At 38.5% G+C, this 25,161-nt stretch overlaps 1 protein-coding gene across 1 annotated transcript in view; it reads right to left on the reverse strand.

The window, feature by feature from the left end:
• Window positions 1-25,161, reverse strand: part of col13a1 (collagen, type XIII, alpha 1) — an 83,628-nt gene that overhangs the window by 50,253 nt on the left and 8,214 nt on the right. The window contains exons 3-13 of the mRNA XM_035942022.2: window positions 23,561-23,596; window positions 20,637-20,663; window positions 15,140-15,190; window positions 13,353-13,388; window positions 12,098-12,124; window positions 11,783-11,809; window positions 10,012-10,038; window positions 9,884-9,910; window positions 9,408-9,434; window positions 7,985-8,056; window positions 2,246-2,338 (exon numbers count right to left, since the gene is read on the reverse strand). Coding sequence (XP_035797915.2) covers window positions 2,246-2,338; window positions 7,985-8,056; window positions 9,408-9,434; window positions 9,884-9,910; window positions 10,012-10,038; window positions 11,783-11,809; window positions 12,098-12,124; window positions 13,353-13,388; window positions 15,140-15,190; window positions 20,637-20,663; window positions 23,561-23,581 — 435 coding nt within the window. The 5' untranslated portion in view covers window positions 23,582-23,596. The remainder of the gene's footprint in view (window positions 1-2,245; window positions 2,339-7,984; window positions 8,057-9,407; window positions 9,435-9,883; window positions 9,911-10,011; window positions 10,039-11,782; window positions 11,810-12,097; window positions 12,125-13,352; window positions 13,389-15,139; window positions 15,191-20,636; window positions 20,664-23,560; window positions 23,597-25,161) is intronic.

The raw sequence follows: 25,161 nt of genomic DNA on the forward strand, positions 1-25,161 counted from the left end.
TTGGTGAGCCTCAAAAACAGGAAGACCAGATCAGAGTTTGCCAAAAAAAAAAAAAAAACATCTATAAGAGCCTGTGCAGTTCTGGAACAACATCCTATAGACAGATGAGACAAAGATCAACTTGTACCAGAATGATGGCAAGAGAAGGGTCTGGAGAAGGGAAGGAACTGCTCAAGATCCAAAGCATACCACCTCATCAATGAAGCATGGTGGTGGTAGTGTAATGTGTGGGCATGTATGGCTGCCAATGGAACGGGTTCTGTTACATATACTGATGATATGAATGCTGTCAAAAGCAGCAGGATGAATTTTGAAGTGCTTTGGGCAAAATTATCTGCTCATATTCAGCCAAGTGCTTCAGAATTCATTGGGCAGCGCTTTACGGTGCAGATGGACAATGACCCAAAGTACACTGCGAAAGCAACCAAAGAGTTTTTTAAGGGAAAGAAGTGGAATGTTCAGCAATGGCCAAGTCAATCACCTGACCTGATCCCAACTGAGCTGCATTACATGTGCTGAGGACAAAACTGAAGGGAAAATGTCCCAAGGACAAGCAGGAACTGAAGACAGCAGCAGTAGAGGCCTGGCAGAGCATCACCAGGCACCAAACCAAGCGTCTGGTGATGCCTATGGGTTCCAGACTTCAGGCTGTTTTTGACTGCAAAGGATTTGCAACCAAATATTAAAAGTGACAATTTGATTTATGATTATGTTAGTTTATCCAATAACTTTTGGTTCCTTAAGAGGTGGAGGGTACATATAAAATATGTTGTGATTCCTACACTGTTCACCTGATTTGGGTGTAAATATCCTCAAATTAAAGCTGAAAGTCTGCACTTAAAGTACATCTTGACAGTTTCATTTCAAATCCATTGATGTGGCGTACAGAGTTGAAATGCTGAAAAATGTGTCACTGTCCAAATATTTATGGACCTGACTATATAATGTTGATTATCTAGTAACTATAGCACATGTTTTTTTTTTTTTTTAGTTATCTTTTTGGCCTTTCATCGGCTTTATTGGATAGGTGCAGTGAGAGAGAGACAGGAAATGGGAGAAGAGTCAGGGGAAGACATGCAGCAAAGGGCCGCAAGCGGGAATCGAACCCGGGCCAGCTGTGTCGGGGACCAGCCCCTGTACATGGGTCGCCTGCTCAACACGGTGAGCTATACGAGCGCCCCAGCACATGTTAATGTCTGGGATACATTAGATGGCAAATCATTATGGCCTGATGACTGGATGAGAGCATCTTCTGAGTTTTTATAGATATTTGTCCCAGGAAGGACAATGCTGTTAAGATATCGACGCAAGACATCATGGAGCATCTTCAGGAGTCTTGGAGAGTAGGGTGGAGCTGTTATGTTGCAAAAGACCAACAGCATATTAAGCCAGGATGGGTATAATATGGCGGTTCTTCCATGAAAAATAGGCATTCTAAGATAAGCTAACCCTAAAATAAACTGTTATCAAAAATTGCCTCAGAGAACCATTTAGTGAGCCAACACATATTTGTAAAAGTACTGTAAAGCATTAATATTTAGCATTAAGGGTTTGACATCACTGCTGGGTTGGTTACAGGTAAGTTCTGGGGTTGAGCTATTGAAATAATGATGGCAGCAGCAGCATAGCTGCTTTTTTCAGCTACGTATTTGGTTTAAAATGATTTACAAACTATATCTGACTCCATGTTATGCCATACAGCGAACAACTTCTGTGAACAAAGCATTACACTTTGACAGGAACTTAAAAATGGACCTAAAAACTAACATTTAGAAAAAAAACTAACTCTGCATTGCTGCCAGGCTGCAGTTAATCGACTCTGGTTTTGTATTCTGTGTGCCCTAGGACTCCTCATCACACTTGAGTGAGATTTATGATCTGTCTGAACGGACAGCTGGAAACCCACTGCTCCCACATTATTCTGACATTGAATAGAATTTTCTGTCACTTTTCTGCTGTAGCCAGCAGAGCAGACAGGAAGGAAGAGAGGCAGAAAACCATGTATTTATTCTCAAGTATTCAGTGAAAATCAGTGATCTTGGGGCTGAGAGCCAAAGACAGAAGTGATTGAGCAGCAGTTACACACTGACTGGCCATTGATCCAAAACAAAAAGCTCTGGTTCCCATAGTTTAAGCTGCTTTTGTGCTTTTTTTGTGCAAAAAAGAGAAATATTTCATATTATCGCAATCCAACAAGTAAATAGGTAGAATTCAAATGTCAGTCTAAACTCAGACTGGTACTCACCGGTGGGCCACTGGCTCCATCTAGTCCTGGGACCCCAGCTGGTCCGGGGGGTCCTGGAGGTCCTGGGGGTCCCTGTGCTCCAGGCTCGCCCTGCTGAAAGACCATGAGTTACAACCTGCCATGCTGGAGGGAGCTCTGCCACACACTGACCATGCTATTACAACCTTATACTACACCACAGGAAATGCACCAGGGATGAGGGTTTTGCAGAGAGAAAAGTTAGCTTGGGAATAAGGCAAGCAGTTATAATGCTTCAGCACAGTTTCATTTTTGAGCTTCGGAGAACACATCTCTGATAAAATACTTCAATCTCAAGGTTTACTCACTAGCTTTTCAAGCGCTTTCAATACATATCATGACCCTCTGGAATGGAACTTGCTCATTTGTCAGGACATGATCAAGGACCCTTGTGACAGTATCTTATTAAGTACAGGGTCAAAAAATATGAAAGCGAAATGGGTCTCAGCATCAGCCAGCATTGATATGATCTCAGTGCTTCGGTTCACTGGCTATGACCCTGTCCTTGCTGTAACCACTTGGATGTCCCAGGGTCCCAGCATAGACCATGGGGTTGTGGAGCCAGTATCTTGTTCAAGGTGACAATGGATTAGAATGGTGTCTGGGATCTTTCTCTGGCTATCTACTAATTTTGGAGCCTTCTCCATATATGAGGTAAAAGTACCCAGAGTATCACAAGTATATCCAGTACCTGGAAACTGTTCACAACACTGAGGACAGATCAAGCATGAAAAGGTTCAAAAAGAACCTTCAATGATGCCAGAGGCCATCTTTGAACCGAGACAGGGCTTAAGATTTCCTCTGTCATGGGACCAGATTTTGGTCACATGACACCTGAGTAAGTTCCATTAGTTTAACGATTGGTACTGGAGCTCCATAGAAAGCTTGTATGTTCAGATCAGAAAAATGTACATTTACCATGGTTACAATGCTGTTTTTGCTCAGTGGCTACCTTTGTTTAAAGAGCAAGGCAGTAGGAAATAAGTGACATGATGTAAATTTTATTTTTTTTGTCTTGTATCTCTAATTTTCCCACAACCTTGTCATCAAAGGTACACTGCTTTTCAAGTTTAGCTTTGGGTAAAATTTTGACATTGATCTCTCTTGTAGCTACTTTAAAATTCGCAACAGATCTGCATGTGATTACTCTGAAGACTGCCTACTAATAGCAATAGCCATGGTGATTATCTCAAACCAAAGCCAAGATTAAACAATACAAAATAAAGGAAATTTACAATAAGCATAGGATGTAAAGAATTAAAATACTGGTTGAAATGAATCTGTCTGAATCAGCTCCTTAATATTTATGTTAAATAATTCCTATTTTTTTTTATCTCTTGCAACACAAAATCTTTTTTTTTCTTCATTGCAACAGGTCAATATTTCACTGAGGATATGCCTACATGTGGAAATATCCCGTTACCATGAAGGGCAACAAGTTTGAACATACATTTAATGCATTATGCTGTAGTGCTTGATTGATTTGCACATGTGGTCTGACTTAGAGAAGTTCCTAAAACAAAGTGCTGGCCATACTTCAGTCAACAATCACTGTGTAACTGGAGGAGTACATGTACAGTAGCACAGGGCCAGAGAGACCTGCCAAGCTTCTATTCCAAGACAATGGAAAACAAATCCATCTGCAATAAATCCATATTTTACCATTGCTTTTGTACTGTGGTGAGTCCAGATTTTATTTATCAGTCTGGACAGTTTTGTCAGGGTTTAAATATGAACTGATATGGGTAGCTGCCAATACCTAACAATAAAATGTGCTGTTCTAGATAATTTAACCACATTCATGAATGAACCTACACTACCATTCAAAAGTTTGGGATCACCCAGACAATTTCATGTTTTCCTTGAAAACTCCCACTTTTATTCATGTGCTAACATAACTGCACAAAGGGTTTCTAATCATCAATTAACCTTTCAACACCATTAGCTAACACAATGTAGCATTAGAACATAGGAGTGATGGTTGCTGGAAATGTTCCTCTATACCCCTATGGAGATATTCCATTAAAAATCAGCCGTTTCCAGCTAGAATAGTCGTTTACCATGTTAATGTCTAGACTGGGTGCCTGTATAGCTCAACATGTTAAGCGGGCGACCCATGTACAGGGGCTGGTCCCCGATGCAGCGGCCCGGGTTGGATTCCCGCTCGCGGCCCTTTGCTGCATGTCTTCGCCTAACTCTTCTCCCCTGTTTCCTGTCTCTCTCTCACTGTGCCTAAATAAAGCCGAAAAAAGGCCAAAAAAAACCTTAAAAAAAAAAACAATGTCTAGACTGTATTTCTATTTAATTTAATGTTATTTTCATTGAAAAAAATGTTTTTCTTTCAAAAATAAGGACATTTCTAAGTGACCCCAAACTTTTGAATGGTATTGCATGTTATATGAACTTATGTACAGCAGCTACTTTCAGTGCAGACCAATTTCTGCAATATAAAAGAGCTTTCACTGATGGTGTAGAAAATCATAGCCAGTAACAGCTTTAAAGACATCAAATGTCTTTTTGAATTACTCAACAAGTATGGTAAAGAAGTGGTAATATGATATGAGCAGCTACACGGTAAGCTGTACATTGCCTGATATTACAATGAGTATATTCATGGTTTCATTGTATTCATTAAGAGTATTATTTTAGAATACAATAATATTTTAGAATATTATTTAACAATTTGAATATTGTATTCAGCATATTTGGATCCATTTTCTGCTATATTTGTTTTGATTTTTCCGGTATTTTTGTGATTTATTAGTGAAAATCTGCTTTTTAAAACCTGCATTTACCCGTATTTGTTTTTGTTGTCTAACCTTGCCATCATCTAATCCCCAATCAAACAGAAACAAATAGCATCATTATTATTTAAGATTTTTAGTTCATGTAAAGATCAATGCAGTACAATATGCAATATTTGGCTTGATTTTCTGATATGCATCACTGAAAGAAAACACCTTTATCTTTGAATATGATTAAAATTACAAAAGCAGTAAGAGCCAAATGTTGCTAAGTGACAGCATGACGATGGAGAGTAGGTTTTGGCGACGGATGGCAACGGCGGCTGGCATTCACACAGAGGGCAGAAATGAGTGGGGCAAGTAGGGAGCAGAGAGAATTGTACCTTGAGGCGTTTTAGAATTAGAGGGCTTATTGAGGGCATGTTGCGCACGGTGATGGGCAACATCTGCCAGGGGGAGTCACAAAGCGTAGGTGGCCAGCGATGCAAAAAGGTCACAGGGTAAAGGTCACCAGGAGCCAGAGAAAGGAAACAGGGTAGAACCAGGAGAAAGAGGGTGGAAAGGGGCAGGGATATGGAGGAAAAAGAGAAATAGAACATGAGAGTAAAAAGCAGGGAAATGGGAAGTCAAAGGAGAGAAAAAAGGAAACTAGGTTGAAGAAAGGAAAGACCGCGGAGGCACCAGCACAGCAAACTACGGGCCTGAAGTGGCAAAGGGGATAGTTGATGTACTGTGATGCTTCTTTATTTCAAAGAAATATGAAAGCGTTCAAATTTCTTAATGCTGTTAGAGTCTGTTTATTGCACATCATCAAGCACTATCTACTCAGGATTTGTATGCATCACTGTCCCCATTAATAGCTCAGGCCCCTAGATTGCGACAGAGCAGAGGTGGGCGCCAGTCTTGCCACAAAGAGAGTACAGCAGTATAGTTACAGTACACATCCAGACTTACTGTGGCCAACTGTCCAACACAGGGCTGTACAATACGCCGCTTCTGTTGAGATGACCAGCACGATCAGATACAAGTTTAGAAGAGGCCAGTACAGGTAAGTTCCTGCTGACAGATGCTTTTTCCCACTGACACCAAGTAGAACCAGCTGCATGCGACTTGCCTACTTTTTACATAGAGTACATATTTCCACAATTTTCCCTATGCAGCAAAAAATACAGGAAAGACTACCTTCACCCAGTACATTAAACCAAAAAGAAGTATCCACCCCTCTTTTACTGCTTTAATATTATGTAGTGTCTTTATTATTTGTAACATTACTTAAGTTATGAAATGCTCTGTTTTTATTGTGTGACCAGTCACACTGTTTGTAATTGGATCCGTTGAAAGTCAAAATAGCCATTGTGCTTTTTCTATGGAAATATATACACCATGTTACAAGTAATTATAAGTAGGGGTATAAAAGTAGCAAAAGTAGGCAAGTCTGTTGGTATGTCCCTCACCATTTCCAGCTATCCACCACAACTGGAAACAGATTTAAAAGGATAGAAGTCAAAGGCACCAATATTAAAGTGAAATAATAAAGCCAGATTTAAAAATAAATAAAAACATCCATTTCTATGTGTGTTTATGTCTGTGGTAATATTATGCGTGAAAAAAATGAATATATAAAATTACAATTACTTATTTTAAACCATCAATTTTGCTTGATTATACAGAATCTTTTTTTGTTTACTACTATGCATCCTATGCATCCTATTTTTTTATGTTATAACTAAGATAGACTGCAGATTAAACAAAGGATAGATAATGAGCTGAAGCCTCATATTATTACTGTTATTATTATTTACATTATTACTCTGCCAAGCAGGCGGAGCCTCAGCAGAGTTATGTGACGATTGCCGTTTGTTTGTCTGTCTGTCCATCTATCTGTTAGCAGCATTACTCAAAAACAGACTAACGGATATGGATGAAATTTTCTGGGAAGGTCAGAAATGACACAAGGACCAAGTGATTAGATTTTGCCAGTGATGCGGCTTATAGTCTGGATCCACAGATTTGTTAAAGATTTTTGTATCATTGTGAGATAGCAGCACGGCATCACTGTAACTATGACAAGTGAACATTATGTCAGTTGCCTGCTGACGATCACATGATTGCAATCCTACTACAAATTGATCACTGTGGACTTATCGGGAATTATCTGTTAGAAATCATACAAGGAACAATTGATTAAATTGTGGGGGCGTTTCCGAGTCCCATCAATTCCCACTACATATTTAGGTCATGCTATTAGGTAACCATACATAATGTACCTGTGCTCAGCACAAGGTCATTTTGTTTGTGGGTACATCTATATTAAATTCTATGCTGCCGTGATTTCTGCGACAAATTTTTTCAAGATTTCAGTCGTCGGAAATGCTACAACGACTGAGCAGCCCTGGCGGAATACTGCGCTCTCTGTGTGCTTTTCTTGTTAACATTACTATTAGTACTATATACATTATTATTGTTGTTATTATTTGTTATCAGGAATTCTTAGTGGAATTGCTCATGAACTGAAACACATTTAAATACTAATTTCAAATTGTTGAAAATTTAATTCAACTCAAGAAGTCAGACAATGTGTGACTGAAAATTGAAAAGAAATCTGTAAATAAATCTGTAAATTTATTTTGTGATTAATTCTTTTTCTACATCATGTGCACACAAACAAAAAGATGTTTTTATTCAGTCATTTGATTTTAATATTGGCATCCGTGTGGAGAAAAAATTCCAAGTGTTTTCATCTATTTCTTAAAATTATAATTTTTTCAGCCAACGAGACTTGAAGACTGCTGAACCAAACTAGTAACCTGATAACCTTTTAACAAAACATGTTTTTTTGATTTGTATATCTTGTTTTTGTGGGTGGAGAGCAGAGGGTTGAGGAGTGCCCTTGTTCAATAGCACTGGCTCTCTTTGCGGCACGACTTGGTGACACCCTGAGGATTATCTAACAGGGTGTTTGGAGTCACCCACAAACCTTCAACATCAGAGGCTGACTGGAGCGCAAGGCAGCCAGGGTTTTCAGAGGAACATCCTGCACAAAGAAGCCCTACACAACAGGGAAGTGGCTGTTTTAATCAGTGCTAGTAATAAAGGCAATGAGCCATTAACCAACAAAACAAAAAGTGAGTCATCTTGATAAGTCTGACTTGAGATCTCGGTTTAAAGGTACAGGTCGAAAGATTCCCTTTCTTTCTTTCTTTCTTTCTTTCTTTCTTTCTTTCTTTCTTTCTTTCTTTCTTTCTTTCATTCTTTCTTCCTTCCTTCCTTCCTTCCTTCTGACCAGTAGTCTACATAACTGAAGATACAGTTGTTGCTAGATTTATTTTTTCAATTTGGACAACTCCAGACTAGCTGATTTTATGCTAAGCTAGGCTAACCACATCCTCTAAATGCAGCACTGATATGAGCAGGGGGCTCCTGCTGAAATGCCATTTACAGAGAAAGTATTTGCTGATCTTGCTGGCTCTGTAATGAAAGACAACCTCCTAAAAAATTTTACATTTTACCTACACAAACAGAAACCTCCTAATCCCCAAGGGTCTCACTATGAGGCCTGGAGTGTGAGCAGACACTGGAAATGGACCTCCCATGCAGACTGCTGCAGAGGGCTCTGAGGAGTGCATTAAAAACAATTTCAACAGGCATAAAGCTTGTTAGAAAAAGATGGGATTGACTTCCTGACAGGCTAAAAACATCAAACCCCAAATTCTCTCTGGGCCCTTCCTTCTCTAAATTCCCCATTCTCAAATTCATCTAGCCGGAAGCATTTACTGTTCAGAGATCTACGATACAACACCATGCTACAGTAATAACCGTTTCAACATGTATCTCACAGTTGTTTTCGAGAGCTTTTGAAAAAAGGGACAAATTTCATGATTAAAAAACAAATTAAGCAGGAGAAGTTTAACAAGTGAAAGGTTGAACTGCGATGCAAATGGACTTAGCTATCCGAAAAATCCCCAATTACACAGGAGACTCTTATTCTTGGCACCCCCACTCAAAGGCTCTTATCACGTCTGACTGTATGCTCCAGTAGGCCGCCGGTAATTGCCCTGTTTTCTCTCAACTAACCAAACCCTAGAGACAGCCGACCAAAGGACTGCAGAGCTCTATATGTGCTCCCCATCACTGTGCTACACACCATTGGCCTATCTAGCTTCTGCAGCAGTTTCTTCTCTTCCAACTTCACTTTTTTATTCTGTTGCAACAATAAAAACTGGGGTGTTAAATGCTGTAGGATGGAATACAAAACAGTTTAAGACTGCTATTTATACAGCAATACCAAATGTGTTAAAATCACTTCTGAATTGTAGCATAAACACTGGAGAAGTGGTAGCTATTTGTGAAAAAGTAATGAGAATGCATTAGTTCCACAAAAATGCAATAAGAACTTTTACCCGGTGTGTGTAGTCTCCACATGTACCCTGGAGAGAACAGAAAAAGTTCAATCAGAAATAAGAACATCACAGACAGTTGAGATTTTCACAACTTTCAGGCTAATTTCTTAAAATCAGCTTCAAATTTTTCACTTTGCAAAAGCATTCTAATGTGATCTGTCTCTCTAGAGGAGCTTTGCTAAATTTAGTAGAACATAATGACATCTTTGAGTTATTTCATGGTGGGCTTGAATACAATTTTTATCACAGTCTCTGCTACAAACTAGATACACTGAGTCGACAGACCTGGGTGTTGACTAGGAAAGTAGGGTTTAATATGATAATGATGTGGCATTGGAAATGTAGGATTAAGTGTTTTCAAGTAAAGCTTAACCCTTGTTAAGTAAGGATGTCTCAACCTCTGCTTGTTTAAGTACATGATCTAAATACTTATTCGACCACAGCTGGTTGTCAAAATTGTGCAAACCATGTCTCACCTTCTCTCCTTTGGGTCCGGGTTCCCCCTAGAAAGAATAACAACACAGATGAAAGCGAGAAGTGAGCAGTTATAAACCCAAAAGATTAGCCGCTTGTTTTCTCAAGACATTAGACTTCAGAAACTTACTGGGACTCCTTTAGGACCTCGCTGACCCTGAAAGACACCAACAACACAGTCTGTTTTAGGAATGCTTGATAATATGTATTGATTTGAAGCTCAACAGAAGACTCAATATTACTGAAAATGAAGTCTTTTATTTAACATGGGTGAAATGAGCAAACAAGTTATCAATCAAACTGATGAATTAACTGTAACAGGCGTCCTTTCTAATTACTTGTTAGGGACAAGGCCCTCAGTTTGACTTTCCATTAAGTGCTGGGTGTGCCTCCTTTCAGGAGCTGTCAGAGCTCAGCGACTGGTTGATTAATGAACTCAGGGAACAAGCCCAGTAGGACGCATCCATTGCACCCCATGCTAGTGACCCCGCAAACTAAGAAGCTACTTTGTGAAAACAACAGCATCAGCAACAACTGCAGACGACCTCTCAAAGCCCCTTTCAGTGCTGCCTCACATTTGTCAGGAAGGAGACAAAGGAACACGAAGTTATTATGAGGCCATAAATAACATTCAGCTTTATTTTCAAAGTACCCAACCCAACTTGGACTCCTGGAATTTTTTAAGTTATTCTGACAGAGTTCACTGGAGCTGAATGTTGTAGCTGCAAGTTCCCCTGAACCAACCATGACATTTTGGCTTCCCCTCTTGTCTGACCAAGAGTGAATTTCATTAAAAACATGGTACGACAGAAGCTTCTGAAACCAGTGGTGGGTGTGTTACAACTACAGTATCAATCTAACTAGGTAACACTGAGACCTGAGACACTGAGAAGGTCTGTCCAAATTTTTGACTGGTACTATATATCACACCGTCCCTTAAAAAGGACAACTGTTTTTTTTCCCCTATAAGTGTCTGTAATGGAGCTGGAAAAAATCCCAGAGGATGATGCAAATTAGTGGGAAAAAAATAAGATGACTTCTGTCATAGAAAACGTTTTCCCCAGCCCTATCACCAGATAACAACATTGGCAGTGAAAGATTAAGCAAAACTTCACAATACATCCAGAAACTGTGTTTCTTTTTTTAAAAGTGTTGTTTAAATACTTCCTTATTACAATACCTGCATATGGTATCTATGATATGATTAAGGATTCACAAAGAAAACAAATAAATTTTGGTTAAGTTTAGAGAAAAGTTAAAGTTATCAAAAGCATACAGGACACAACTTCCGACACTAAAACTCAACAACATACTGAAACTTGAATAAACTGTGGAAGCTGGAAATCCACATATTTGGTTTGGCTCGGGAATAGCTGAGAGTATCACTGAGGAATAATTTCAAAAACCTAGCCCTGCATTGTAATGGGCATTGTGTGGCTAATAAAGAATCAAATGATTTGAGAACATAGAATGTTAATGTTGAAGAAAAGGCTTAAGGCATTCAGTGCTGTCAAACCTCAGTCAGTTCAATATAAAGTCCCTTAGTGCACATTTTACTAAGGGTATACGTACTAAAAGTGACTGAAAACCAGAGTGTGGCTAACAGCTCCCATCAGTCTAGACCTTTTCCCTACTGCATTTAACCCACTGTTAGTCCATCACATTGTTGCATAAATCAGGCCATTACTCTGTTTTTCTTACAACTTTGTGGGTAAAAAAAAAAAAAGCATGCAGCTAAACAGAACAGCAAAACAAGGTTAAAAGTAATTGTTTTATATTTGCTATGGCTTGTTTATTTAAATTATAACCTTATTAAAGTATATTAATCCAAATAAGTGCTTTATTGCTAGTAGAGTAGTTATAATGCAACTATGTTTATGACATATTTAAAGAGCACTCACCATGTCTCCCTTAAGTCCATTCTGCCCCTGTGGGAACATTAAAACAGTTAGAACAGCTGGCAAAATAATTTCATCAATCAATCAATCAGTCCAATCAGATACCTCTGTTAAATTTCCCCGGAAAGATAATTCTAGAAATGTTCACAGTAATGACATCAGTAGAGTTTTATTATAGTAATGGCCATAATCATTTTTTAATTATTAAATAAGATTTAATTATGTTCATTATCATCACAGGGTACTGGGTTTCGAGCACTGAAGGAGCACTCAATTCCTCAGTCATTTTACTTTTCAACAGATCGTTGTGAAACTCACAGGCTTGCCATCCAACCCAATTGGACCCTAGGATAGAGAAGAAGAAGGAGATGTTTAAGTGAATAGAAATCAGTAGCTGCATTACAAACAATCATGATAAACACCTGGTCCCTCTATAGTTGGAAAACTAATTAATTTTTATGTAAATATGCAAAAGCGCTGTCAGTTTAGATTAATTAAATAATGTCGGTAATGTCAACTTTAGATTGTGACTAGTTCCCAGTCAGGATGTTCATACTGTGGATCACACACATGGATCTTATTGACCTCGGATATGTCTGTTGCTTAATAGCTGATCAGTTTAGTTGTAGGAAGAATATATATTTAAAAAATTATGTGGCACGTAAAATTACAAGAAAGTTTTCTTCTTCATACCGAATGTGAGTCTTGATCAACAGAGCTGCCCTCTTAGCTGCTGCTGGAAGCAGGAAACTACTGTTTTTGCAAAAAATTACTCTGCTATCGCTTATTTCCGATCATCTATTGATCTGATTAATCTGTGGCTGAGCAGCGCAAAGAAGTCCTGTGCCATCTCTGATCTAGCTTAGTTTGTACTGATTTTAATAAAACACCTCTATCCTTTTGAAAGAAATCATGGTTGTTATGACTTTACAAGGTGTCCTTAAAAGTTCAGGCTACAAACCCGTGAATCTGTATGGCTTCATTACAGTGTCTTCTCTTTAGCTTTGTAGCCTTCTTCCGAAATAAACAGGTCAGAGCTTAAAATGAACTATAGCTCCATCAAAGTGGTCAACGTATTTGTAACTTGCAGACACATATTAACGGGTCTAGCAGCTAGACTCTAGCCAAACAAACAAGCAAGTAAACAAAGAAGCAAAAAAGTTTAAAATTTAGGAAATGAAAAGTTCATCAGCAGAAATACCCCCCAAAAAGTGGCAAATAATATGACCATGATAAAGTGGTGGATTTCTAATAACAATCCAGTACAACACACCACTACAATGTTTTTCATTATTACTCACTTATTACCAATAACACTAAAGATTGAATGTCTCAGAAGTAACCATTACCATAACCTACTTCTCAAGTTATTTATTAACTAGTCATTTACTATTTAGCAGCTAGGACATGATTTACTCATTTCTGGTTAATAATAATAATACCAATTTTGTGTATTATAATAATGCTTTGCTGTTGTTGCTTATTAAAGTTAAATATTAAATTGACATCTGTTACGTACTTTATTAAAGCATCATACAGTATCAGTGCAACTGATAGTATGGTCATGACTTACTGGAAAGCCTGGAAAGCCTCTTGTACCAGGTTGCCCCTTAAGAAGAAGAAGAAGAATGAAAGACAATGAACCGCTAAAGGTCTGACATCAAAAACATGCTGTTTACAAGTCAGTGAATGTGGTACAAGAGTGATACTGAAAACACTTAGTATGAATATATATAAACACATTATGTGTACAGGAAGAACTCAGATACTGGAATTGACCAGAGTTCTGATCTGCTAAAGATGGATGACAAGGGACAGAAAGCAAATGAGCTCAATGAGTGTATGTGAGTAATAATTAGCCAGCACACTGATGGTTGTTTGTCGTACTGGTATGAGACATTAAATATCCTAGGAAAAAGGAGTGAATTGAAAATAAGGATGGAACTTATGATATAGTTTGTCTGGAGGTTGAGGTAGTTACAGGGAGTTTCAAATTGTACATACACACTCAACAACAGAAAATTTTCAGCAGAAAATTCTGCAGAAAATTCCTAAAAATGCAAAGAAAAAAATGCTGATTAAAATTTTAAGACATACTATAAAAAATTTGTAAGTGAACCTTCATTTAAGGTGAGGTTTTAAGTTATTTTTAGAATAAGGATCACATAAAATGCTCAAATATGAATCTATTCATGACCATGAGAAAAACTTTAAAGTTATCACAATTTTCAAGGTCAAGAATGGCCTTTCACACTCACTGACCTCATTGAAACACATTTTGAATCCAAATTTTAAATTTCAAACAACATTATTTCCTTTACAATCGAGTCCTGTCAAGTACATTTCTGTAAAAATGACTTCTTTGCAGCCCATGGTCAAGCTGCAAAGCTTTAAACTGAAACTATCCTTACACCCATTCATCCAACTTGATGAAATGACAATGTGGCAAAGAAGTTGAGGCATTTGGCAAGCCGAAGCTGTCATTTCCTTTCATTCACCTCCCCCCTCTGTTGAAATAACTTCCTTGTTCCATTTAGGGTCACAACTAGAGTCTCTAATGTCAGTCTCACCTGCTGTGGCAAACTAGCTTCGAAGTGTTTCTGATAGACTGCATGTCTGAGTTTAGCACTCTGCTCCTACTGTGCAGATCTTCCTCTGCAACCTGTTATTCATTAGAAATGTCTATTACCATTCAAAAAGAGAGAGTATGTATAGATATAGATTGTAATAGCCATCCATTAGAAAAACAGATGTGTGCTCCACTGAAGTTGGCTGGACCCTTGGTTATCCTTTCATTATTTGTTTAAAAAAGAAAGAAAGATAAATTATGCAACTTATCAAACTCCAGTATATTAAAAAGAAGAAGAAAAAGAATCTAAACTCATCTGACCTCCCATGAATATGAGCTATAATATGAGAAACCAAGAAGGCCTTCTGTCTGGATAACTAACAATGACCTCAGTTGGACCAGGATGGAGTTTCTTGCTTTGCTTCCCGTTAAAACAAGCATGACTGATGATCCAATATATAGCCAAATCCCTGTTCCAATCCAATCCTCTTAACAATTCTACTGTTTCCACACAGTCTGTAATTAAATAGGCTGGCATTATTATGTAATTTGTGGTGCATTCACCCAGTCTGGAATAAAGACGGTTTGGCTGGGCTTACATAAACCTGAGCCCAGTCCGCCACAAGTCTGGAAAGAACAATTCTTTCTGATAGTGTAGTTCAATCAACAGAACTGAAGTCTGCTGGAGCCTACCAAGCTGATGTGTTAAGCAGAGGTACTACTGTGTAAGCAAGTAGCCATGATTCCAGAAAAGAGGTTTATTATGTGTAGGGGGAGGTGAAGACACTTACAGGAGGTCCTCTTGGTCCAATGATAGACAGACCAGGCTCGCCTGGTGCCCCCTGTGGACAGATAAAATGACAGGAACAAAACAAAGCATAACTAAAAGACAAGAAGGAAAGGAGATTCCTTGTTTTCCTTGTCACCTCCAGAGAAATTAAGCACATTGATATATTCCTTCAAAGGTAAAAAGCTACAGAAAGAACGAATCCATCCACTAACACATGTATACAGTGTGTTATTGCACAGAAATGTAAAACTGGTGTCACTCTTTATAGGTGCTGCTGTAGTGAGTTTGTAGAGTTAGTTGGTGAATCCTTCTAGCTAGGGAGCTAACATGCTAGCCAGATGGGAATTCATGTTTTTGTATTACAGTGTTCAAGACAGCTGAACACTCAAACAGTTTCATACATCAAAGTCAGTTCGTCATGACGAGTACTACCCAGGCTGTGAAATGGTTGTGTAATGTCTTCTGTGCCTCCAAAGTCTAAGAAACTACAATATTGACACTTTCAGTCAGGCTTTTGTTAGACTCTATGTGCCTGGCAAAAAAACGTGTGAGTCATACACTGATCAGGCATAACATTATGATCACTGAGCCTAATATTGTGTTCGTCCTCCTTATGTGGTCAAAAATCCTCTGAACATTTGTGCCTGGACAAGAGGACCTCTCAGGGTGTCCTATGGGGTCTGGCACCAGGACATTGGCAGAGGATCATTTGGGTACTCTGGGTTGTGCAGTGGGGCGTCTGTGAGTCAAACTTGTTCCATTGCATCCTGTTGATGCTTGATCAGAATGGGGTCTTGGAAATTTGGACGTCTAATCAACGTCTTGGGCGACTGTCATGTTTCTCAAGAAGTTCCTGATTGTTTGATGTTTTTGTGATGTGGTGGGGTGCATTTTCCTGCAGGGGTAGGCCAGAGACATTTGGCATTGTTATTTGCATGGAGTGTGCTTGTTCTGGGACAACGTTTATTTGGGTATCTCAGTCTTACCTACATGGATGCTGAAATCCACACCACATAGTACCAATACGATCAATGTTAGTCACTTCACCTTTCAGTGGTCATAATGTTGTGTCTGATTGGTGTATACGGAAAATGTAATAGCCTTATTTTGCAGTATATACAGTGAGGCAACAGTCAGGACATATCATTGTCTCCTAAGAAGCCTAGAATACTAAATGGTTGAAACATCCCTAAGAGATTATTCACGAGTAATAGTTGTACCGTTGACTTCTTGTCTCATCTGTAGCAGTTTACACTGCAGCAGAGCAGAGTTCAATCAATGACTTTTGGTTTATCAAGACACTGACAGAGAGTTCAGACACCTTAAAAACTTTCTATGTATGGTGTTTACAAGCAATAAAGGAAACTGCTCACCATTATAATGTACTTAAAATGCATGACATTTATAACTATCTTTAAGACTTGAAAGGCTCTTCTGTTTCATTAAAATTTTCCTTCTTTAAAAATGCATTTGAGCTGAAAAGACACTAAATTACTTTCAGATGCTGCATTTTCAGCTGAACATGATGAGCAGATGTATAGAGTTCAGTTCCAGGACAGTACATGCGTTTCATGTTTTCTGCTGTAAGAAGTGAACCTGCATTGCATCTCCAATGCCAACAACATGGTCTCTGATACAGTGTATTCAGAATGTTAAAATGACCAGGCTTTAAGCATTCATACTGTTCCCTTCCATCCCACTCAACCTGGATGTTATTTCAAGACTGTACTTTGAATAATGTGAACTTTTTGAATGCCAAAATTGACTCAAATGGTTAGCACCACTGTAGTGTAAACAGTGGAGTGCCTCTGGGCTTTGGGTTTGGAAAAAGTAGTCAATTTGTACCATGGCAGCAGTGTTCTCTGCCACCCAGTCCCACAAAACACTGAAACCAGACTGGCCCAACTCAGGTTTCCAGCACTTTTCCTAATTAGCTTCTTCCCTACTCCTGAAGGTAATTCCCACCATAATGACATATTGGATGGTGCCAGTCATCCATCTAAAACCCAGGTGATTCCAAATATTTCTAAACATTACAACAAGTATCTGTTTTGTCACCCTTGATTTGATGACAGATGTATCACTCAGGGGCCAGAAGGTAAAGGTAACGATGGAGAAATAGAGAGTTTATATCATCTGAGGCAGTTCTTAATTACGTCCTTGGTTTACTACAGCTGTAGTAGCTAAGACAGGTGAAGATTTACAGATGCACTGGTGGTGAGATTGGATTACTTTGACAGTGAGGTCAAGGTAACAAGGGAGAGTTAGACTCTCAACTAAAACCAGGAGCAAATCAGGGAATGTAAATAAAAACAAATGCTGTGGAATCACAGACAAAACTATGAAAATCTCATTTCCTTCAAAATATTGTTTCTCTAGCCTATAAAGAACAATGTCCATCAGCTGTGCTTCCTTTTCTCTCCTTTTTTGTCTCGCAAAACCAATCTGTCTTTTTCTTTTTCTTTTAGCCTGGCCCAGTTTGCCAGTTACTTGCTCCAAGCACCCTCCCACTAAACCCACAAGAAGCCAAATGTTTCAAGAGTGCAGTGTTCTGGAAAAGATCGTCTTAACTCTGTGTGCCTGCCTCAAGCTTCCTTTAGGGATGATGCGTCCCTCTAAGAGATGATGTATAGCCAAGTCTGCAGTAAATAGTTCCTGTATTACTTCATCCTCTGCCCTGGCAGATACTGTAAGACACTAACCACAGGTCTGTCTGATCACAACTTAGAAAGATACGTTCTGTTCTGGGAAGCCAAAAGATTATTTTGGGTAGAGATCTGTAGAGCAATCCAAAAAACTGGCACTCCATTGTCTGCTTGTCCACTTGCTGCCTTGGTGGTCAGGATACTATTTTTGTTCTCTAGTCAGTCCAAAACCTAACCTTCCTAAGTTTTGGCTAATAACCACATCAATCACAGTGGTATGAAAGTCAAGAAGTCGTTGTGTTCTTCCCCTTTGTTCTGCATTTGCTCTGCTCATTACAAATCAAATTGATGAGAACAAATCTCTTAATCTGCTGGTTCTGGCTAAGATGCAGCTGATAGATTGGAACTTTATGATTGCTTAAGCAAATGTGAAGAGCCACATTGAAGTCCATCCAGAAGTTGAAGTTCAATTTATTGAGATTAATAATCCAGTAAACTACATTGGCAACATGTTGAGATGAAACGGGAGACATTATTACTAAAGTTGCATTAACTACTTTTAACATTAACTTTCAACATGATGCTGACAGCATCTTGTAATGCCGACTACGTTGGCAAACATCCTGTTGACACAGACGTTAAAATTATCATCCTAGTGTGGACTAATTCTTCATTTAACTCTGTTTTGGTCTCCACTAACCTGAGATAAATATTTGCTGATTAATTTCTAGCTAGATGCAAATTATGTCTGCTGCTAGAGACAATGTTTATTAAAAAAAACACATAGAAGGGGCAAAAAAAACCCTTCCCATAGCCAGTAGAATCTTCCTGGTCCCTTTTTCAATGACTCGTTAAATGACGATTACAAATATAGTTGACATTTTTTATTTAGATTATGTCAACAATACTATTTGGATGGACTCGCTATTTCTATTACTCCATAAAGGAATGCGGCAGAGTTATGTGATGATCAGCGTTGGTTTGTCTGGCTGTTTGTCTGTTAGCAACATTACTCAGAAACGGACTAACAGATTTGGATGAAATTTTCAGGGAAGATCAGAAATGGCACAAGGACCAACTGATTAGACAGGATGTGATGCGGCTTTTAGTCTGAATCCACAAATTTGTTAAAGATTTCTATGACATTGCGAGATAGCGGCACGGCATCACTGTAACTATGACAACAAGTGAACACTACATCAGCTGCTGACAATCACATGATTGCGATCCTACTACAAATCCACTGCTGTGGACCTATGGGGACATATCCGTCATAAATGATACAAGGAACAATTGACTAAATTGTGGGGGTGTTTCCTAGTCCCATCAATTCCCACGGCCCGTTACATATTAAGGTCATGCGATTTGGTATTCATACAGAACGTACACATGCATAACACATGCCTGTGCTCAGCACAAGGTAATTTTGTCTGTGAGTAGATCTATATTAAATGGCTACATTCTATGTTGCCATGATTTCTAATCATCAATAACTAATAAACAAATGCTGCATTTCTACAAAAAAAATGCTGCATTTCTGACAATGACATATGGGGGAATGAGCAGTCTTAGAATTTGTATAAAGGCTGCTGCACCTGTTGTACGCAAGATTTATAATAATTGTTTGGATTTTCTTGCAGCTACGTAGTCACGCACTGCATTTGTCATTTTCATTTATAGAGTTAAATTACAGGTGTAAGGGCTGAATTCAACCTTTGAGATGGTTTAATTGTTCTGATTATTATACAAAGAAACAGCCTTAATTTAATGCATGTTGAAGACACAGCACATTTCCACCATGTCTCAGGAAACTGGAAAACATGTTTCACTGTGGATACTGTAGGTGACAAGGACCGAGAGAGTTGGACAATTCAAGATCATAACATTCCTAAGTATTCACAAAGATTTTTCAGGTACTGTATTGCACTCTAGTGGATGCACCAAATATTCATCAGTCTTGTTTTTATTCTTTTCAATAACAAGAATAAAAATCTACAGGATAACTTTAGCTTTTACTTGAAAAAATTATATCCATTTAACTCACCATAGCCTCCTTGAGCTGAGCTGATTTCATTGGCAGTCTTACTGCATGTTTACCATCTCTGACACGATTTTGCAATTCATGACGCCAAATGGGAGATACCGGAGCTTACAATAAAATTTGTCTTACATATTATGTCCACCTTGAGGCCAATATCTGACTTTTTTTCCAGCTGGCAGCTCATTTTTATGATAATTTCAAATTGACAGACGCCAAGATTTAACTTGCGCAACAGACTAGTACCATTTATTTATCACAAAGTATGACTATTCATTTTAAGTTCTCTTTGAGAATCTCCTAATGTACTCTGCTGTGGCCTCTATAAATGTCTCTCCACTTTCTACAGGGAGTCTTAAATTAGAACTTTCAGACGCTTTTGTGACAAATCGTTACTATTGTGTTTCACAGTGTAAAGAGTTCAGGTAATCCAACCGGGGTGGGAAACCATTTATAGAATGTGACCCTCATGCTGTTTAAATATACAGGCCCAAGTTTCTGATATAAATCACATGCTACCTGTGCACACAATACAGTGAACAGCTCTGCACGTCTAACCACCAACACCACCACCCACTAAGTTACAGCATAGCAATGTTTCAAATTACAGCCTATTTATATTTGACTGTTGTTCTGTAATTCATCCTTTTTGTGCTGATGCAAGCAGACTGGACTGACCACAGATGAAAAAACAGTAACACAGGACACCAAAAAGGCCAGAAAATTTTAGGACAAAGTTGCATTGTGCCTATGATTGGTGCAAAATAACTACATTTTTATGTGATCCTGCTAATGGCACAGACTCCTAAACTTACCTTCTCCCCTGCGTGTCCTTTTAAGCCCTGGGATCAGTCACAGCAGACACAGTCACATGCAAATAGGTATGAGGGGAGGAGAGAGACACAAGAGAAAGAGGAACCAGTGTTAGAGACATGGAGAGGGTTTGGGGCATGCAGCATCCTCAGTACTAGTGATGGGGGTGATGGTGTAAGAGCTAAGAAGGGCTACTGTATGTGTAAGTTAATTGGAGCTAAGTGGAAGGTAAGGCCTCAGTATGCCACAGACAAAGTGCTTGTCAGATTGTGCAACAGTGACTGAAACATCCTTTCTGATAGTGGAATCAGGGGTACAACGATTCCTGTTATAATTATCAACGTTTTTCAAGATTCTTTGACATTCACAATCATTTCACATCTTTGTTATTATACACACATCACTTTTGATGTTTGCATTGAGTGCAAGGCTATAAATGCTTTCAAGGAGACACTGTCCAAATGTCCCAACTTCACAATTCATCATTATCATTACAAATGCATGCAAAAGATAAGTTCTTTTCTTATGAACACTGTGAAGCAACAAATCGTGCCACTTTATTTCACTTCCTTTAAGAGAGAGCATGAGAGCAAAGAAATGCTGTTTAGGGGCAAAGTTTGACAAATTTGTAATTCAATTTTAAAAAAGGTCAAACATGTCTGCTCATTGACACTAAATAGATTTTCTTGCTTCTGGATCATAGTATTCATAATATAAAAACAATAACCTCAACAGTTCATAATCATTCTCTGATCGTCTATATTAGCAATACAACAGTTCTAACTTAACCGAGCCACTATAAAACAGTTCACCTAGGCCTGAGGGCAGTGTCGTATGAGTAATAATATATATGGACGGTTGAACTTTACCTACAGGTGGCAGGGCTGACATTGTATGTATTTCTTTTAGATAGAGCCAGATCAAGATGAAATGTACAAAACCAAATAAAATGATTTGTATGGTCACACTGTATATTAGAGACTGCTCACTGCACAGTAAGAGCTGGGAAATACCAACATACATCTTGGGAGAGTTAGTTGCATTACACATTACAGGTCTGCAGGGCATCTAGTACAGGGAGAGTCACATTTAGGTGTTTATGTAGTTGTTTATATGTAGTTAACAAACTTACTGTATATATATATATATATATATATATATATATATATATATATATATATATATATATATATATATATATATATATATATATATATATATATAGTTGCCCATAATGTTGAAACTATTTGGTTTTCAGACACATTACTCTTTTCATTCCTATTTATACACATCATACTAATGATGTCATACTGAGTCCCAGTTACCCAAGTGAAACAAATTCATGCTTAACAATTCTTGGGCACTATAAAAGGCAAGATATTCGCTGTGTTGTCCTTTTCCTGCTTAAAGTCTATATGCAGGAAGTCCACGTTTTCAGAATTGGCTGTATAATTTTGAACCAAGTTCGACACAGAGGTCCCCTAGACTATGCCTCGTCTGACGCAGCTGTCAATACGCAAAAGAGTGTGCGCACTCTGACAGAACGGATACAAACAAGCCAACATTGCTAATTTCCTTGGAATATCGCAGAGCGCGGTCTGTAGAATTCTCAAACATCATCGAGAGGAGGGTCATTTAAGGCCACGAAAATCTCCAGGACGACCATGACTAACTACCAGGCAAGATGACTGGCAACTGGTTAATCTGTGCTGTAGAAACTGGAAAATGGCAGCGACCCACCTTCGTTGTTTGTGGAGAAGACACCATGGAATCAATGTTTCCCGCCAAACTACAAATGTAATGGGCTTCAAGATGACAATGCAAGAGCACATAAGGTAGCTGTAGTGAGAGAATTTCTTGGGGTGCAGCAGATGCCATGGCCTGCTTGCTCGCCTGATACAAACCCTATCGAGCATGCCTGGGATGCCTTAGGCCCAGCCCTTAATGAGAGGGACAATATTCCTTGGGATCTACAGGAATTGGCCTGGGATCTGACCAAAGAGTGGGACGCCCTGCCCATTGACGCCATCAACAAGCTTGTGGACAGTATGCCATGACGTCTTAACACATTGATCCGTATCAGGGATGATCCTACTCAATATTAGTGACTGAGTGACATTTGAAAGAGTAATATTGGACATTCTCATGCATGAAATCCCCTTGAATTTGTGTTTCTTATTAAACTGACCAAGGTTGAAAAATTGAAACAAAACCTGAAATGCTATTGTTCAATACCCCCAATTTTGTTTAAGTATGAATACACAATTTGCAAAGGTTAATTGTGGTCTAACTGGAAGAGATTGGTCAAAAAGGTTTTGCGAAGATATACACTTTACCTATCAAGAACATTATATATATTTCTTGACAAGAGGTAAAAAGTATTTTATTCAAACTTTATGGGCAACAGTGTGTGTATACAACAGTCTATTACAGTGCTACACAGAGACAAACAGTCACACTCACATTCACACCTACGGACAATTTAGAATCATCAGTTAACTTCAGCATGCTTTTGGAATCTTAGAGGAAGCTGGAGAACCCGATGAGAATTATATATATACATGTAGCCATACTTATTTGTGACTATTAATACATATACACATAACTGGAAATCAAACAGACTTCATGAGATGTTAATTGGATATTTCCCAACATCACTGTGCAATTACCAGTCTGGCTTTTAAAGAGCTTGCTACCTGACTTTTGGAAAGCTTTCATTTATTAATTTTGTTACTGCTGTGCTGATGAAACATTAAAATAAGGTCGTATGTGCTGAAATGTGACTAAAGCTGAATCTAATTAAAATCAAATCAGATTTTTACCTTACTGTAGTACCTGTTGCACTGGTAACTGTTATATTTGTGTTGTGACTACACTTGAATGTAACCACTATAGTGCGCTTGACCCACAAACTCAAGACACTCACCATTCTCCCAGGAATTCCCATACTTCCTTTGTCACCCTATTGACCAATGCAAATTCAGAGGGAACAGGGGTAAATAAGACAGTTAGACTGAGGACTGAAGTGAACTCTTAAAGGGATACCATGATCTTCAGGCATGTAGGCTCTCGGTCATTTCAACCAACTCATCTCATCTCTTTAAATTCAACTTAAGTTGAAATTCCATTGATTCATTTCAGGAATTGCAGTTGTACCCAGCAATAACACTGATTTACTGGTACTATTATTGAACCTAATTGGTGCTACAACTGGGAATGTGATGCTTATACACGGTATACAGACACTGTGTTTGTCCTCATTCCATGGTATCCCTTTAAGGAATTCGAATCCTTTGTGTTAGTCAGCTTATATCAGTTATACATGCAATGCTAAATGGTAAAACCAGAGAGAAGCAGAACACGATACAGTGACAAGAAAAACTGCTTTATGCACTCATGCCCAACTTAAGAGTCTGGAGAGATACCTGAAATATTTTGCAAATATATTTCATGTCATTTGAGTCAAGAGGTTAGCGGTCTCTGCGTTATGAGCATTTGGTCATTATTTTCTACTCACATAAGTCAGATAACCATAAACCTTGTCATGTCAAACTAAATCAGAGTGATAAAATGATGTCTGTTTCTAAAGTCTTCAATGCACCTCCTGCTGCCCACACTACCTCCACCAATATCTGAGGATCAAGCAGTGCACTGCTGATGACAAAAGTACTACTTCAACTGCAAGTCTTTTAATGATGAATTCTAAAGGTGTGGATAACTGAGAATCTCCTCGTATGGTCGGATGGAGTGAAAAAACATTTGTTTTCAGGGCACATATGCAGTCAGCACAATTGCAGTCCACATGGTCACAAGTTTTGGACTGCACACAAATAACCACTGAGGAGTCTTGGGTGGATATTTAAATTTACCCTTGCGGACGCACACACATGGAAAGCATGAATTGGCATTAAGGAGGTTTCTCCTTTAAGGACAGATGGTGTTCTTCACTTCAAAGATTACATTTAATTTACATTTTATTGCATTTTTTTGCCTGAAACTGCAAATATCAGATAGATGCATGTCTCTAAGAAAGTAACATTTCTGTCATGACATGAGAGGCCTTTAAATCCAGCCTCTGTTCTGACGAGCTTTAAGAGTATCACATAAATTACAGCTTGATTTTGCCACTGCATTGCTCACTTTTCACCTCATATCTTATCTGATACAGTTTAGACAGAATTCGACAATACTTCCCAAACAGGTTAAAACAAGCAAATAAAACAATGTCTGTTCAGACAAGGCTAGACTAGTTCTGTCACAGTGGTAACCATTCATGTTGATGTTTGCGTGAAATGTGAACGGCTAGAGAACTGGAGTTGCCTGACAGATAAGATATCTCAAAGAAAGGAATCAGTCCATCAGTTTTAAGAAATATAGGGTGCCTTCTTTTCACATCTTAATTAAACCGCACTCTTCAATTCTTCAGTGTAGACTGAGTATGGACATAGATTCAGCTGTTTTCAGCCTTGGCACATCAGAGGTGCTGGTATCTCTGTCATTAGTTTGTGGCATATTGTTAAAGCCTTT

The sequence above is a fragment of the Amphiprion ocellaris genome, chromosome 16 (genome assembly GCF_022539595.1).
Source record: "Amphiprion ocellaris isolate individual 3 ecotype Okinawa chromosome 16, ASM2253959v1, whole genome shotgun sequence".
NCBI classification, from domain to species: domain Eukaryota; kingdom Metazoa; phylum Chordata; class Actinopteri; family Pomacentridae; genus Amphiprion; species Amphiprion ocellaris.